This window comes from Elephantulus edwardii, unplaced genomic scaffold, assembly GCF_000299155.1.
Source record: "Elephantulus edwardii isolate Elephantulus edwardi_28Jun2011 unplaced genomic scaffold, EleEdw1.0 scaffold00307, whole genome shotgun sequence".
Classification (NCBI taxonomy): Eukaryota; Metazoa; Chordata; class Mammalia; order Macroscelidea; family Macroscelididae; genus Elephantulus; species Elephantulus edwardii.
In genome coordinates this window covers 434682-453374 of record NW_006400057.1, presented here as the reverse complement: position 1 = coordinate 453374, position 18693 = coordinate 434682, and the positions used below count along the sequence as shown (strand labels likewise).

The 18693-nt window shown below is 41.5% G+C and overlaps 1 protein-coding gene across 1 annotated transcript in view; it reads right to left on the bottom strand.

Annotated features, from left to right (window-relative positions):
* Positions 1–18693, bottom strand: part of GREB1L (growth regulation by estrogen in breast cancer-like) — a 166649-nt gene that overhangs the window by 81600 nt on the left and 66356 nt on the right. Inside the window, exons 6-9 of the mRNA XM_006901059.1 lie at positions 7037–7138; positions 5880–5999; positions 3673–3810; positions 1852–2034 (exon numbers count right to left, since the gene is read on the bottom strand). Of these exons, the coding sequence (XP_006901121.1) occupies positions 1852–2034; positions 3673–3810; positions 5880–5999; positions 7037–7138 (543 nt within the window). The remainder of the gene's footprint in view (positions 1–1851; positions 2035–3672; positions 3811–5879; positions 6000–7036; positions 7139–18693) is intronic.

Genomic DNA, 18693 nt, shown 5'->3' with positions numbered 1-18693 from the left:
AAAAAAAAAAGGCTATGTGATTAGGTATTATTGTCATGGCAGGAGTCCAGAACAAAGGCTGCATAGTGGAGTGGACTTCCGGTGGGGGGGGGCGGGGAGGGATTGTATAACAATGAAAGAATTTTTCTTTTACTTTTCAAAGAGAAGAGTGAACTGTGGGGGGGGGTAGGTTGGGTAGGGAGAAAAGTGCAACAATGAATGAATGGAAATCCAAAGTCTCTGTAAACTTGCATTAAAATTAATAAAAAAAACCACCCCACAACTTTATTTATAAAAACAAGAGGCAGGTATGAATTGGCCCCCAGACCAGAATCTGCCAGACTTAACTAAGGGGCGGAGATAGGAGGGTGAGGCAATTTTTCAAGAAAGAAAAGCATTTTAACAATGTTGCAGTTGTACCTGAAGATGATGAATGTTCCACACTAAGAACACTTTAAAGAAACGTGAATAGCAGCAGAAACAATTTTTAGGAGATTTAAATAAAAACTAGGAAACTCACCTAAATGAATTTCCAAGTCATTTTCCAAGAACATGGGTAATTTTCACTCTGATTTTCTTTTAAATTCTCTCATTTATTTCTTGTACTAGCATTAGCTGCTTTTTGGGAGAAATATGGGTAGTTTTACCTAATAACGACTTACCTTCAGCAACCCAATGGGTGGTTGCTATGAGCTGAACTTATGGTGGTGGGCTAAGTGGAAGACTAGAAAAATCTTTGCCTAAGGCAAGGAATGTTCTAACCCAAAGACTGTACCTCTGGTGATTCAAACCCACCAGAAGCTCTGTGGGAGAAAGATGGGTCATTTCCTCCTGAACAGCCCCAGAAAACTGGCCGGAGGGTCAGCAATGAGTTGGTTCTGATTCGATAGCAATGAGTTTGAGGGTGTTTTAAGGCAGGGCTATGTTTGCATTTCAAATGGTGGCTACCTTTTTAAACATGCGACTTGGGCCCACTCTTCCTCAAGGGACAAGGCCTTCAGGATCTGCCTACATTGACTGCTTCGGAGAACTTAAAATCCTGAGACTGGACACTAGGTGGAGCAATTAATCTCTCCCAGAACCCGAAGGAAAAAGATTCTGCTAGAAAAGGCGGTGTCCTGTGCCACTGAGTCAAAACTGACCCACAGCTGACCCTTCAGAGGGTTTTCAGAGGCAGTAAATCGCACGGGAGGAGGTTGCCAGTCCTCCCAAAGAGTAGCTGGTGGATTTGAAACACGTGCCTTTAGGACTGCAGCATAGCTTCTTACCATTAGGCCAACAGAGCTCCCTGGGAGAAATCAGGGTCAGATAAAGAAAGGAAGACACTCAGTGAGATGGTTTGACCCAGTGACTGCAGCAATAGGCCTGCACATGTCAGAGATCATGAGTGTGGCGCAGGGCAGGGCAAGGTTCTGATCTGTGGTTCATCAGGTCACTGTGAGTCACAGTTGACTCAAAGGCACAGAATAGCAAGACCTGATGAAGGGACAAAGGAGGTTGGATCTGAGAGAAATAGAAGAGGAGCATGGTACTCAGGTGGAAGAAATCAAAGAGAAGAACAGAGAAGAAATGGACCAGAGGAAAGAACATCCATAGAGAATGAAGCTGAAGGAAAGAAATGCTGTGAGAAGTCATCGAGTTGACAACTCAGAGACCCAGTGAACAAAAGATCTGAACCCTGCCCTATTCCGTGCCATCTGCACCTTCTCTGATATGCCCACTGTGGTAGTCCTGTGTCAAGGAGTAGTAGAAGATAATGAAGGAAATGAATCAGGTGGGGGGATGAATGTGAGAAAATAGACCAAGAATGGAAAAAGAATGTCAGAGGAGAACAGAGACAGTCCCCATCGAACGGTGACCGAAGCCGCTCACCCAGCCTCACGAGATACTGGATGGTCAGAAGAATCATGTTTTCCACACTCAGGAGTTGGCTGCCAGTCATCCCTAATTGTTCCAAATCTTTATTTTCCTGTGGAATCTTGTAGCAATTCACCAGCAGAGGACTCACAACAATGTCGCCAACATTTCCATAGAAATAGGGTAAAGTGCCATAGCCTGTCCCAACAGAAGCAGATACACACAAACATCAAAAAAGGATTTTTTTTTAAATTAAATTCAACAAGGTACACTCATTCAGCTAGAACACAAAGATGTTTCCAGAGTTCCCTGTCCCTTGAGAGAACTGCTGCGAAATGAATCCCAGGAAACTCACTGGGCTGCTTCACATTCTCACCGTTATCTTAAACAAGGGGAATAGGAAGCAAAAGACCCAAATCATATTATTTCTGTTGCCTGAAGAAATGATGTTAACATGTCTCTTCCATGGAGGCCTGATGAAAGTTTGCAAAGCATCTCTTTATCATTTATAAAACGGCAATTATAAAACATTCCCCCACAAATTATTACTTTGGCTTCTTTTCAGGTAAGAAATTATCTCTGTAGATGTTAGAGAGAAAACAAACCTCTTTAATATTTTTCACTGCCTGTTTTGTTTTTTAACAGAAAATGCAAGCGAAATTCACTGTTCAACAGCACCAGCGTACCAGCTGAAGATAGTTAATACTTCCTACTCTTTCTGCTTATTTCAGACAGTTTTTGCTATTTCTCTCTTCTACGTGACTAACATCACCAACTTATATTGGAAGTGGAGATAGACAGAATAAAGCTGTGTTGAAATAGATCCTATTTTGGTGGTATGGCAGGGAGGACAATCTCTTTGTGGGATTTTCCAAAAGGCAAACAATTCCAAGACTTAACGGTACTATGTGAAAGCTCAATTAGAAGTTCCTAAATCATAGAGAATCTAAACATCTATGATTCTCTAGTAAGTATTAACCGGCCCAGGATCAGGAGATAAAAGACAGGACTCGAAGCAAAATTAGCCATTTTCAGTAGGCTTGGGCCAAATGTAAGAAGCAGGTAACACCTCGCACAGCCATACCCTAAAGACCTGGTGTTTCAACAGATGTTTCATCATCTTGTTCTGACATAAAGGTAAAGAAAGAGGCTCCTTCTGGCTAAGGCTAGTCCCAAGGCTGAGGGAACTCCTGAGGTGGGTTATGAAAGGTGTTGTTAAATTAGTCCTCAAATTTGCATAATAATACATGTCTACACTGTCCCTTGTACACAGCCTAAAACTTAGATACCATACAGATTCTGATTCATAGCTATTCTCCACAGTTCAGGCCTACAACTCCGGTGCTTTCTGGTTCTTCTGTGTGAAGCCTGTTGGTTGTCTTAGCTTGTTTCTTTTCTCTACTGTCTGAATCCTCCTGAATAGAATGCGCCCCACCCACCACCCCCATCCCCATCCCCCATCATGCTCATATTTACCAACCAACCCCTCAAGACCCAGCTGAAACATCTCTGAGAAAAGTTATCTCAGCCCCATCCAGCAGAGGTAAATTCCCTTTTTTTCTGAGCTCTTAGAGTTATTGGGTATAGACCTCCACTACCTCAGCTGTAATTGTTATTTATATGCCAGGTGTCCCCACTAAACAATGTTCCTTGAGGGCAAAGCAAACAGATTGCCAACTCATAGTTACATTTTTCAACAGAAAATGAACCAGATGGCCAATAAAAGTGGAAAGAATCAATATCGTCACAAATGAATACATGGATACATTCATGAATACAGGCATAGCAGCAAATAATGCTACCAGATTCCAAATAACATGGAATTTCCAGCCTTACCTATCAGAATTACTGGTCTAATTCCTGAGTTACTCAGCAGATTTTCAGGAACAATTACAGTTTCCCCCGCAGGAATAGGCCGAGGTTGTAAAATTCCACTTAACGGGGTCTGTGGACTTGGGCCAGATAAAAGGGGCTCTGGGAAAAAAGTTTGGTAAGAATTAAAAGGGAAGGTAAATGAAGTCAAATAAAAATCAATGCAGTTTAACACTCTTGATATAATTCATGCTTACTATATAAAATTAGGATCAGGAAAAAGAAAAGAAAAAATTATTATTGTACCTTCTGGATATAGCTACTAGTGAACATTTTAGTAGTTTTCTTCCCAGTTGTTTTCCCCAAATATAATCTTCAGAATTGTGTTTTGTAGTTTATCTTTTTGCTCTCAGATTGTCAAAGGCATACAATCACTTATCAGGACTGCTTAAAGGGAACTCTGCTCACATATTGACACAATACACTGTATATAACATCTCTGTAATCTTTGATGGCACTGCTGTAGTTGTTATGTGCCACTGACTTGACTATGACTCATGGTGACTCTAAGAACAATAGATATGAACTCTGTCCTATCTTCTCTCTTTTTTTTAACTTTTAAAAAATTTTATTAATTTTAATGAACATTTACAGAGATTTTTGGATTTCCACTCATTCATTGTTGCACTTTTCTCCCTACCCACTCCAACCCCCCCAGTTTGCGGCTCTCTTTTGAAAAGTAAAAGAAAAATTCCTTCATTGGTATACAATCCCCCCTCCCCCCGCCCTGAGTACACTCCACTGTGCAACCTTCATTCTGGACTCTTGTGATAACCATAATTCCCTATCATATATAGCTTTTAAACTGTTCTCTCCCTCACCTATTTAAATGCAGTATACATAATTTATCCAGTTTTTCTGTCTTACCCCAACCCTGATGTCAGTCCCATTCTACAGCAGTGGCACCATGGAGTATTCGTCCTTTTGTGACTGAGATATTTCACGCAGCATAATGTCCTCCAGGGTCAATGGATTCAAGCATATTAGAGATGATGGGGATGTCCTATCTTGTACCGTCCCCATCGTCTCTAATATGCTCGAGTCCATTGTTAGGGTCACTGGGTCAATCCATCTTGTTGAGGATCTTCCTCACTCTGAGCCTTCACCTCTCCCAGCATGATGTCTTTTCCCAGGGACTGGGCCCTCCGGACAACATGCCCAGAGTATGTGAGATATAGCTGCACCATGCTTGCCTCCAAAGGAGCACCTGGTTGTACTGCCTCCAGAACAGACTTGTTATCTATGGGCATAGTGCATAGCAAGCTGTGCTGCTAAATCTGAAGGCCCCATGTCTCTGGTGGTTTAAATCCACCAGCAGCTCCGAAGGAGGAAGATGGGCAGTTGCATCTCATGCTCAGCCTCGGAAACCCAAGGGTTAGACTGAGTTAGAACCAACTCGATGGCAGTGAACTTGGGGTATTTTTAGTAGTTTTTAAAAAGAAACTTTCTTCTTTAGAGAATTCCATTTATGTTTCAGAATTGGTAAATGTATAATTTAGTACAGCAAGACAGATACAAATTTTACCACAGGTGCTCATGGCCATAATTTGGGTATTATCAAGGAGAACAAGATGGTTCTTCACGTTTCAAGTTTGTTTCTACAGGCTGAACCACCCAGCTCCTAAGTGATAAGTATGGAGCACATAACGCGATCTCAGGAGGGCAAATCTAGCATGCTGCCCCCTCTCCTGCCATTGAGTTGATTCTGACTCACAGTCACCCTCCTTTGGTTTGAGAGGCTGTGAATCTTAATCGGAGAAGACTTGTCTCCTTTCTTGGGCAGAATAGCTGGTGGATTCTAACTGCTGGAGACATGCGGTCTATTCCTTAGTAGTGGACACTCCATGGACGAAGGGTCCAGAGCTTTACAAATCTAATCCCATCACCAGCATTCCAAGTCCATCTGTGCCCTATCTGGGAGGGCTGGGAGCATCACTTATGTAAAGAATGGTTTATGGATATTATTATTAGAGAGAAAACGCTACCAATGAATTAAGACCAATATGGTTGTTGAGAAGACAGATGTGAGAGGGTATTTATATCCTTACATAATATTGGTAGTAATGATTACCAAGAGAAATCATCTTCATGGGTTCAGGGGAAGAACAAGAGTAGAAAGATATCTCTGGTGACTTTTTAAAAATTAAACCAGTCTGCTGCTTAGATCTTACCAGTTCTTGCAAGAGGTCGGACTGTAGGAACAGGTACAACTAAACCAGGTTGGGGGACAGGTGATCCCGGATACCAGCCCCTATGTCGTTTCTTTGGTGGCCCCGAAATGAACATGGTAGCTGAATACAAAGAGAAAAGATGACATGGCTCTTAGCCATAGAAGAAGAGAAAGGATGTCAAAGAGCCTTTGATTTCAGTACACAGGCAGACCCTGGGTTGGCACGATATCAGTTCATTACTGTCTTTAGCTGACTCTGTAGCTAAGTTGGTGAATACAGCTCTTATTTAGGGTTAGTTTAGAACAAGGCTTGAAATGTTTGCAGTGTATTATGAAAAGCTGTATTTGCAGCAAGTCAAAGTGATTCCAAAGAAGAATTTCTTCCAAGGAACGGGTTCAATAATTGTTTCAAAGGAAGAGCAAATGTATATAAAATTAAAGGGCAGGGGACTGTTGTCCCTATGCCAGAGGTTCTAACTCAGGGACTTACTGTAGTCAGAAAGTCTAAGTCCCTCTTCTAGCCTCATTCTTCTATTGTTGTGGAGTACTGTATCATCAGACGGACCTATCGCTGGCCCTCCAGCGTGTTTTCAGAGGCAGTGAACCACACAGGAGGAGACTGGCCATCCCATGGAACAGCTGGCAGATTTGAATTGCATGCCTTCGGGATTGCAGCACAGCTTCTTGGTCCTTCTATTACTATTCTTAATATTAGAAAAAAGTCATATGAATAATGCCACCCAACATCTGTCTATACTGTTTCACAGCTCAGAACTTCAAGCAGACTATTTCACTTTGATTCTCTCAACAGCCCTGTCAAGTGGTAATTCAACAAGGATTGTTACACTCATTTTGCAGCTGGAGGAAGGCTCACATTTGCTCAGTCACACAACAGAGGGGGATGTTGAGCTACCTTAGTTAGCAAGTCCCATGACTTTCTGAGAATATTTCTTAAACATTTGTTTTAATATTATTTCTCAGAGATGCTCATTCCTGGAGAATCACTAAGATATTTAATCATTACTCTTCTTCAAAGCATTATAAAATTTAAAACACTGTTTCATAAGCTAAAAAATATGTTATCAGGTTATTTACTGTTTCAAAATGGCCGAATTTCTGCTACAATTACTTTAGGATTCTGAGGTGGGTTTTTTTTACCAGGGTCTCCTGATGCATAGCTTGGCCTTGGTGATAAAGAATACGTCACTGAGCGGGACGGAGTGGAACTGGGTGCACTGCTCTTCCCTCCATTAGCAGCGTCTGCAGGATACAGAAGAGAAGCCAGTCAGAAGAGGGGCCAGTGGGCAGGACATGGCATTCTGTGATGGTGCCATCATGTGACAAAATCTAACTGAAGAATTTAAAGAAACATTACTGACAGGACACAGCCAACTTACACAAAAACAAGTGCAACCATCAAGGTAGTGCCTTCAGTGAAAATTTAATGCCACTAAAAGGTAATTCTTTAGGACCTCAAGAGATCTTATAGTAATCAAACGCCATTTTTAGTTAAGTGTTTGGAGCTGGCAGAAGGACAGAAGAAAAAAAGCAGCAGATACTCTGCCGAGGAAGGAGGGATAGTTTCCTCCTGTACCAGTCAGATCCAATTTGACGGTACACACACAAAAAAATAATAAAATTTTTAAAAAGCAGCAAAGAAAATTTGTATAATGAGTTTTCAAGCAAACAAAAACAGAGGGGATAACATAAAACTCTTATGTATCCACCTCCCTACTTCAACACTTATAAATATATGGCTAATCCACTTCACCTATCCATATCCCCATATTCACTCCTTGGGGATGACTGAAGAAGACTTGATGCCTCTGAGCTGTGGTGCTGGAGAAGAATATTCAATATACCATGGACTGCTAGGAGAACAAACAAGTTCGTCCTGGAGAGGGTGAAGCCGGGCTGCTCCTTGGAGGCAAGGATTCTGAAGCTTCATGTGACACACTCTGGACATGTTGCAAAGGGGGATCAGTCCTTGGAGAGGGATGTCATGCTTGGGAGGGTGGAAGGACAGTGCAGGAGAGGAAGAGCCTCAGTGAGGCAGACTGATTCATTGACAGGGGTAATGGAGGTAGGTGTGTCAGAGACAGTAAGATTGGCACAGGATAGAGCAGAGTTTAGGGCTATTGTACAAAAGGTCTCTATGAGTGGCAGGCAACTCGATGGCACATAAAAATATATAATATACACACATACACACAAAATCTGGATTATTCTGAAGCAGACTCATTTATCATATTATGTAATCCATGAATACATTAGCATGCATTTACAAAACAAAATGATGTGAAGAACTGTAACATCATTATTAAATTTAAAATTAATAAATACTAATAATTTCTTAGTATCATAAAATATACCATATATATTCAAAGTTCTTCCAATTATCTCAGAAATAATTTTGGTTTGTTCAAATCAAAACTAAAAAAAAATAGCTTCCATACACTGAACTTGTAGGTACACTGGTCAATTTCATTTAACATACACAATTCTTCCCCTTCTAAAGAAATTACTGAAGATAGCAAAATTTCCAATTTTCTTGACAACATACCAATCAATGATGCCAATATCCTCTTTCCTTTGTATTCCTAATAAACTGGTCATTATATGCAGAGGTGATCTATTTAGGTTAAATTTTTTTGGGTCGAGAACAAGAGTGTCTCAGATTACAGTTATATTTCCATCAGAAGAGACATAATCACTGATTTTCTCTTATTTTATCATGTTAACACTGATCAGTAGATTCAAAGGTTATCAGCTTAATCGTTGCACCAGAATGTACTCGTGTTGGCCAGTGGTAAGAAGCTGTGCTGCAATCCCAAAGGCTTGAAGCCACCAGCTGCTCTGCTGGAGAAGGATGAGCCATCTTCTCTTACGTGACTTACTGCCTCTGAAAATCTGCTGGAGGGTCAGCTATGATAAGCTGATTTCTCTCTACTCCTTAAAGGTTGGGCTTTTCTAGGATGGTATACTGAGTCCACAACTTCTCCCACCCTACATCTTGCCCTGTTGTTGTTGTTGTGTACTGCAGAGTCAGACAAACCCATAGCTGACTCTCCAGCAGGTTTTCAGAATCAGTTAATTGCACAGGAGGAAATTGCCCAGCCTTCTTCCACCGAGCAACTGGTGGCCAACAAACTGGGTATCTGCAGGATTGCAGTTCATCTTCTTGCCACTAGGCCAACCACATGACTTCAATGACATGTTGGAGGTTAAGTTTTAAACCACAACCCTGACTTTCTTCTATGATAAATCAAACAACAGCGAAATAGCCCCTTGAATGTCTCATGAATATGTCAAACTCAACACATAAATCAAAGTGAGAATCTTCTCCCAGAGAACTAACTTTTTCTTCTGTGGTCCCCATTTCAGGCAATGACAGACGTCACCATTAACTCAGTCAAAGCCCTGCTTCTACTTCCTGGATGGTTATCTAATCTGTCACCTCCTTTTCAATTCTACTGTCATCTTGACCAAAGACCTCATCATTTCTCACAAAGATTACTGAGGTGACCTCGAGCTAAACTCCTTATCTTTTGTCTTCTTACAGAATGCTGTCAAAAAGATGTAGCTCAAGTTCAAAGAAGATCAAGTCACTTCTCGGTTCTAACAGTTAAAAAACACATTCTTCACTTCTTAGCATGGCTGGCCATGACCTTTCCCTTGACCACCAGGATCTAACAAGTCCAACTTGCTGACAGTGCCTGCACATATCATGCTCTTCTTTCTTTGAACTTCTGCTCCTGCCGTTCCCTGTATATCAGAGATATCTTCTCCCCACTAATTTGTACAGGTAACACTTCTCCATCATTCAAAACCATGCTCTCCCAAGAACTCATTTATTCTCTAAAATACTGAGTTGTGACTCCTTTCTTTGCGTTCTCCTTGTTTTTATCCCATGCCCCTAAAATATGTTATACTGTTGTTATGTGTTGTCAGAGATGCCTGTGACACTTATGTACCACAGCCCTAAACCCTGCTCTACCCTGTGTTATATTGTACCTGTCCAAAAGATATGTTAAAGTCTTAACATTCTAAATAAGCGTGAATTTATTTAGAAATTGGATCTTTGTAGATGTAAGTGGGAGCTCTGGTGGCTCAGTGGTAAGCCAACTCAAAGGAGTGATGTGTAAATCCACCAGCTCCTGTGTGGGAAAAAGAAGGGCAATCTCTTCCCATGTGATTTGCTGCCTCTAAAAAGCCACTGGAGGGCCAGCCATGGGTTGGCGCCAAGTTGATGGTCCACAGCAACAAGAGATATAATTAGCTCAATAACAGGGGGTCACCCTGCAGTGAGGTGAACCTGAGTATAGTATTACCATTGTCCTTATAAAAAGAGAAGACACAGACACACAGGGTAGACGACTGAGTACACACAGAGGCAAAGATGAGTTATGCTGCCACAAGACAAGCAATGCCTGGGACAACCAGAAGATGCAAGAGCAAAGGAAAGACAGATTCTTCTCCTAGAACCACTTTAGAGAGCCCAGATGACTGTGCTAAGAGTATTTGCAATTTTGAGCTTCTAGAGCTGTGAGGAAAGAAATGTTTGTTGGTTTTATCCCTTAGCTTGTGGTACTTTGTTGGAGAATCTGACAAAGTTAGTACAAGGTCAACCTCACCCTCTTCTTAACAAATGCCTTCAAGGTCAGAGATTGAGACTTATTAACCTTTGCATTCCTAGTTTCTAGACCTAGCAGGAGTTCAATAAATACTTTTAAATGGAATCATATTACTCTATCTCCTCTGTGTGTCAAATGCCAACCCCTGACTTCTGGTTGGAATAGAGCAGTCACAGGGCTTTGTGTAATAATAGACTACAATAGATAGACTAGACTACTATAGATAGCCTAAAGGTACATGGTTCAAGTCTACCAGGTGCTCCTCAGGAGAAAAAGAGGCAAATCTCCTCTCAAGATCTATTGACTCTGAAAACCCTGGAGGGCCAGCTGTGTCACACACCAACGAACAACATAGATAGTCCTGCTTCTGTTTTTTCAACTGGCAGAGAGAAGCAGCGGTCATTTTCTTCTGTCAACCTGCCAACTAAATTTCCTACAAGCCCACTATAAACTATGTATTTATGAAAGAAACATGAGGAAAACATCACCTGCAGCCAAAGTCTTCCCTCCAACCTGCAAAGATAAAGGCAGTGGTTTCACGACAGTCTTATTTCCCCTCAGGTCCTGAGCGTCACTTAAATTGATTGCAGAATGAGCTGGACTGAGGACTGGAGAACCTTTAAAATGAAAGAAGTTAAAATAAGCAACCATTATATTTGAAGAAAGAAAGCTACTGTAAAAGAGTGAGCTGAGAGAAAGGAGATTTAGACTTCTGGGGTTTTCCTTGATTTGGCTTTTCACTTTTTATTTAACATTCATTAGAAGTTACTATGTGATAAGAGCTACTAGAAACTCTAATTACGCCACTTGATTCCTTCTACAATTCAATGAGGCTGGAATTTCTTAAACAATGTCACTTGATTTGGTAAAAACCAAAATCCCTGCTATCAAGGATATCATTATGTTCTATACAAAAATTGTGTCCATGCTTCCTTGCAAAGTCATATTTAATGAGATATATTCATCTGTATCCAGGTGAGTCTGTCACTTAAAAGATTTCATGCAAGCCTGGGTCACTGTAACCTAAGAGAAAGGACTTCTCGCTAAAGGAAAGTTGCTTCAACTTTTTAAAAAAAACTAGAACAATTTATATACATACTATCAAGAGGACTCAAAAGAAAGTTCCCATTTAGAGTCAGAAAGTAATTCATTCCAGGAAAACATCATGCAGTTTCAGAGGCACCATGGAAGAGATAAAGAAAGGTGTTAACATGAGTTTTCCAAATGGATTCTCAAATTGACACAACTTTGGTAGAACAACAGTTGACAGAGGAAATGACAAAAGGGACTGACACAAATTCCCTCTGAGAATTTGAAAATAAAATGGGATACTGCTAATGTTACATTGAAAACTGTCTAAAACTAGTATTCAGATAACAACTTGGTTCCTGGTACTTCTCATCAGGATTTCTCGTAAGACCTCAACAGATCAAAACGGCTCCTCAGTGGCTTGGAAAATGAATGCGCTTCTCAGAGTCTCACTTACCACCACGGTGTGACCAGGAAGTTTACTGGAAGAAGAAATTTCAACAAGTACACACTCAATATTACAAAGTGACAGGAAACTAAAGGTGGCCCGCGTTTTCCATATCTTAGCAGAGAGCCTTATGGAATCCTACATAAATTTGCTGCACCATTACAAGGGCTGGTCCATATTTTTCAGGTTATAATTATACCATAGGGTACAAGATTGGTAGCTTACTATTTTCCTTTATATTTATAATTTTAGATTGCTAATTAATAATCCAGGTATACACATGCGAAAAATGTGGTTGACAAATTATGACATGGTTAACGCTTTAAAAAAAAATACTGGCCTATGTTATTTTTTAATTTATGTGTTTAAAATAGCAAGGTGATCACTACCCTTCCTAACTTCTACAATGTCATAATTTGTCAACCACATTCAATACTCTTCTCCAGCACCACAGCTCAAAGGCATCAATTCTCCTTCTATCATCTCTAGTCATTGTCCAGCTCTCTGATGCATAGCAAGCAATTACAAAGACCATCACTTGGATCAGGTGGACCTTAGTCTCCAGACTGACATCACTGCTTTTCAGTACTTTGGAGAGGTCTCTGACAGCAGACTCTCCGAATGCAATTCGTCTTCTAATTTGTTGGCAGCTGGTACCAAGAGTGTTGACTGTGAAGCCAAGCAAACTGAAGCTTTTACCGGTAGAAGAATGACCATCTATCTCTCACAGAACTGCCAAGGGATTTGAACTGGCAGAGAGGTACTGCCTTTGGGTTAGCATTCTAACTCCCTACCTATTATATCACCAGGGCTCCCACATCTAACTAGGACTGTTTATCACCAACAGTACTGCCATCATCCTCCAGTGCTAGGTTAGTCTCTGTTGCCAGGTAACCACTCAGGTGTGAGTTGCCATTAGATTAATCATTATTGATGACACCTGAAAACCTCTACTGCGTGTAAAATAAAAATAGAAATCAAGGTAATGTGTCTTTGTGATTCACACAGTGCTTTCTAATGTTGAGACCCAATAAATGTGTCATTATGCCAAACATTTATTTACATTTTTATTCTGTTAAAATAATAATTTAAAAAAACCTCTGGAGGAATATCTTGATCTTTATAACATTCTGTATAAATAAGGAACCCCAGCTAAAAGAATTTATTCAGTGGTTTCTGACAAGATGCTGGACTAGGTAAGTGATGGCCAAGACCCTTTACAACCAATACAACAGAAAACAGATAAACAAGTAGTGAAATACTAATTGGAGGAAGAAACTTAATGAAAACATCAAATCAAGAGACATTTAAAATGGTGAGTGGACAAGACAATGCCTGACAAACCATCAAGGACCACAGCCTAGTCAATTCACACATAATATTAACCTTCACTCCTTGTCGACTTGGTACCCTCATTGTTGTTGTTGTTTTATGCCATCTTGTTGCCAGCAACTCAATAGCAACCCTGTGTACAACAGCCCTAAACCCTGCTCTATTCTGTGCCAATCTTATTGTCTCTGACAAATCTACCCCCATTACCCCAGTCACTGAATCAATCCAGCTCATCGAGGGTCTGCCTCTCCGGAGCTGTCCCTCTACCCTCCCAAGCATGTCAGATGAAGCTTCAGAATCTTTGCCTCCAAGGAGCAGCTTGGCTTTACCCTCTCCAGGACAAACCTGTTTGTTCTCCTCGCGGTCCATGGTACACTCAGAACTCTTCTCCAGCACCACAACTCAAAGGCATCAATTTTCCTTCTATCATTCCTTGTCATTGTCCAGTTTTCTGATGCATAGCAAGTAATTGCAAAGAGCATGGCCTGTATCAGGTGCACCTTAGTGACAAGACTGACAAGTACCCTCATACATCTCCTTAAATTACACACAAGTTCTAAATTAAGACAATTATAAATTCAGACTAGCCCAACATGATACAGCTAAGATATATACAGCTGGAAAGACACAAGTCCCATTTAAATTTTCTGTTTGGTAAGCGATGGGATGAAGAAAAAAGAGAATAAAAACAAAAATACTTGCTATATAATCACGCCTCACTTACTGACATGGTTAGGTTTCAAAGACCAGGGTGTTATGTGAGAAAATTGGTATTAAACAAAAACTAGAGGATGACCGTACCTATCACAAAATAAGTTGTTGTTGTTGTTATGTGCCGTCGAGTCATTTGCGACTCATAGCGACCCTATGCACAACAGCCCTAAACCCTGCTCTATCCTGCGCCAACCGCATCGCCTCTGACACACCCATCCCGATTACCCCAGTCACTGAATCAATCCATCTCATAGAGGGTCTTCCCCTCCTGCGTTGTCCCTCCACCCTCCCAAGCATGATGTCCCTCTCCAAGGACCCGTCCCTCCTGGCAACATGTCCAAAGTATGTCAGACGAAGCCCCAGAATCGTTGCCTCCAAGGAGTAGCTTGGTTTAATCCTCTCCAAGATGAATCTGTTTGTTTTCCTGGTAGTCCATGGTACATTCAGTACTCTTCTCCAGCACCATAGGTCAAAAGCATCCACTCTCCTTCTGTCCTCCCTAGTCATTGTCCAACTCTCTGATGCATAACAAGCGACTGCAAAGACCATGGCCTGTATCAGGCGCACCTTAGTCTCCAGAGAGACACCATTGCTCCTGAGTACCTTAGAGGGGTCCCTAACAGCAGACTTTCCCATCGCGATACGCTTTTTGATTTCCTGACTGCTGGTGCCAAGAGTGCTGACTGTGGAGCTGAGCAAACAGAAGCTGTGAACAATCTCAATCTCCTCGCCATCCATCCTGACGCTGCCATTGGTCCAGTGGTGAGAATCACAAAATATAGGATGACTATATAATTACATCAAACATAACTGCCAAAACATTGAGAATCATGTCCCAGCCAGGTTGATAAATAAATTGAACCATCACTCCAGTTTGACCCTTGCCTTACAACTCAGTATTTATTGCTGCCAGATGTATACCATTGATGTGAAAAACAGTGTAATAACAGATATTTTTACTATTATTATAAATGCAAAATGTCAGCTAGCAGTCATTAAGTGAAGATCAGGAGATGTTTGTGTCTGTGTGTAAGTGCCTGGTGGCACACTAGATTAAGAATTAGACTGCTGAGTTCATTTGTTTGAATTTAAAAGTCACTCATGGGAGGAGGATGAGGCAGTCTGCTTTTGTAAATATTTAGAAACTTGAAAATTCCGAGGGGAAATTCTACTGTCTTATAAAGTCAGTATGGATCAGAAAAAATTCAGTAGCGTAACTGTATCTTTCTACAGGGAGCACTTGTGGCATAGTGTGTAACTAGGAGTGTTGCAGCCTAGCCTGCGTGCCTCTCCACAGCTAGATTTCACCAGCAGATCCACAGGGAAAAGATGGGCAGTAGTCTCCTGTTGTGATGTGCAGCTTCAGAAATCCAAGAGAGGGTCCTGAATTGGAACCAACTTGGCAGTAATGAGTTTGAGTCTGTCTGTCCATCCGTCCATCCGTCCGTCCGTCCGTCCGTCCATCCATCCATCCATCCTCCCACCCACACACTCATCCACCCATCCATCTTTCTACCCACCCACTCACCCATACACCTATCTACCAATCCACCTACCTACCTATTTGCCTTCCTAACCAATCTATTTCTAAACCCACTGCTATTGAATTGATTCTCACTCATGGAAATTTTCAATTGGTTTTTTGAGGCAGTAAACCTTTATGGGAACAGACTATCTCATCTTTCCCCTGTGGAATGGTTGGTGGACTTGAACTGCTGACTTTAGCGTAAGCAGCCCAATGTATAATGAATGCACTATACTATCAAAGCTCATATATAAAACAACCACTGCATCCACATGGTTCCAATTGATGAAGGATGTAAATCTTTATAGGAGGAGACTGTCCTAACTTTGTCCCATAGAGTGTCTGGTGGATATGCACAGCCAATCTTTCAGTTAACAGACTATTACATTCCACAGTATGCTATTAGGGATCCATGCACACTTTCTCTCTCTCTCACACCCCACCCCCAATAAAACAAAGAAGAACTATTTAGAATAGTCATAGCCCTCATTTCTGCTGTTGAGTCATGCCATCATAAATGGAATTTTGTATTAGCTTCTTCTATCACTGATTTCTTTGCAAAAGGACATCATATATGAGCAAGTAGGGGGTCAGGGAAAGAAAGGAAAATCCTCACCAAGATGGGTTAACAGAGAGAATGCGATAATGTGCACAAACCCAGCAGAAACTGAGGATGGAGTCGGACTCAGAACTGACTCAATGACACCTAACAATAATAACAACACCCACTTCATATTCTCTTATATTCTCTTTGCCCTCAGGAAGCACCTCTTCTGGTCACGATTCTTTGCCTGGTGGAATGGCCAAACCTTTTATTCATGAAGAGAATGGACCATAGGTAGTCACGTTGGAATTGGGTTATTGTAGCTTCCAACTAACTGCCTTCATTCACAAGACACAGGTGGTACACACACAAGCACTGTGTCGTTATGCAGAATTCGTAGGTGAGTCAGGTCTGCTCTTCTTGAAATCTTATTTTAGTGTAAGAAAAGGCTTAAGCTTTTGCAGTGGGTTTGAAAGGCCCACATGCAGCAAGTGAAGGTAATTGTGAAGAATGGGAGTAGATTTGCTTCAAAGTGAGAGCAAATTTACATAACATTAAAAGATTAAGTCTGAACCTTCCTTAAGTCTAACATTCATAATCTGGGAGCTGCCTGCACAAAAAGACCCTCTAGAGACCTCCTGTACTCTTGACATACTCCTCTTTACTTATAATATGTAAGATCTATCCAATTTCCGGCTGGTGATTAGAATCAATCACACAAATGGGTACAGTAATTTCCTTCTTTGACTGTGAATACAAAGGAATCAAAGTGGTCAGTGGTATTCTTCCAGTTCAACGGGCTCACTGTGGTGTTTCCAGGTACGAACATGCCCTCCTTCGGAACTAAAGTCCAATTAGAATAATTTCATCACTGTAATGGACCCACAGAGCATAGCATTGTGAGGAAAGGAAGCAATAATTTCCAAGAAGGTCACTAGAAGTAGTAATAAATGGTCTTACTTTCACGTCCATCCTCAGGTTCATAGGCCCATAAACGCTGCCTATGAGAGTTTATAGCACTCACGATACAGTTGATGCTGGTTTAGACCATCTACAGTCAAGCATACTCACTGCCACTGAGGCAGAACTGATGCTTAGCTGACCCCAAGTAGGTTTTCAGAGACTGTAAATCTTCCTCCTGTGGAGCTGCTGGTTGACTGGAACCACAAGAAAGATGTCCCTTCTGGGTTAGCAGTACAACGCCCTACAGACTACATCCCCAGGGCTGCTCAGAGCATATACAACTTCCTATATTATCACCTGTTAGCACTGCAATTGTGCCTTTAGAAAGTTATTCCATATTTCAATCAAGTCAGTTGTTTCAGGAAGACAGGGGGCATGGTCAACCAAGTCCATAAGCACAGGCCCATTGCTATGCTTCATTTGCTATGAGATGAGTTTTTTTAAATCCAAGGCAATGCTGTGTGAGAGACCACGATGATGAATAAAGCATTCTTTAAATCCCTGGATGGTAGTTTTGGCAGAGGCATTGAATGCAGAAAGGCCAATCTGTTTTCAGAATTAAGTATCTATCACATTAAGAACAAAACACTGTCCTTTCTATGAAGTAAGTGCCAATGTCACCATCATGCCAACTGGTAGCTGCTGGTTGACCATCTCCAAGAAATGGCATCAGATCAGGGACTCAGTACTGGTCTCTTCCGCTGGCAGACTGGGAACCTGGCAGTAGCTGTAGCCAGGTTGGCCTTGGTGGGTGGAAGCCCATGTTGCTGAACCCACATATAACCCTCCTACCATGGCCAATTTGAGTCCAGTGTGAAAGGACAAGAGTGGCTGGGGAAAGAGGATGCCTTCTTTAACAGAACATGTCATTCCACGCACTTTAATGTTAAAGTTCTCCCACGCCATGCTACCTTTTTGTAAACATTCACAGGAGATCTTTACTTCTTTGGTTTGTTCAGAGGGATCCATCCACATGCCCCTTGCATATATTTCTTTGTAATCGATTTTTTAATCATATTCTTTCCCAGCCCCTGACCATCCATCCAAAGCACTGACCACAGTACACAGTTAGACAGTTGTTCATTTCTTCTAAGAAAAATGAGAAACCAGGCACATTGCTTAACATTTTTACCCATTAGGAAAATCCACAGCCCAGAGCAGCACACTTAAATGAGAGATATATTACCTCCCAAATCCGAAGAAGCTCATCAGAATGTGTTCCTTCCTTGTGGATGTAAAAGGGGACCAAATACAACAATTTATTCTTCACTGTCAAAAGAATGTATCAACGTGTCCCACGCCACCGGACCTTTAGAAATTTTCCTGAGGTGGAAGGTGCCTGAATTTTCATTGGGTTAATTTCCCACCAGCTGCTCTGCAGGAGTAGGATAAGCAATCTCCTCTGTGATTTAAGGTCTCTGAAAATCTGCTGAGGGTCAGTTATGAGTGGTTCTGACTCCACAGCACACAACAGCAGCAGCAGCACGCAACAGGGAGCTCTGGTAGTCTAATAGGGAAGAAGCTGCGCTGTCGACCGAAAGGCAGGTGGTTCAAATTCATCAGCTGCTCCAGGGACTTTCACCTCTGAAAACCCACTGGAGGGGAAGGTATGAATGAATCTGTTCC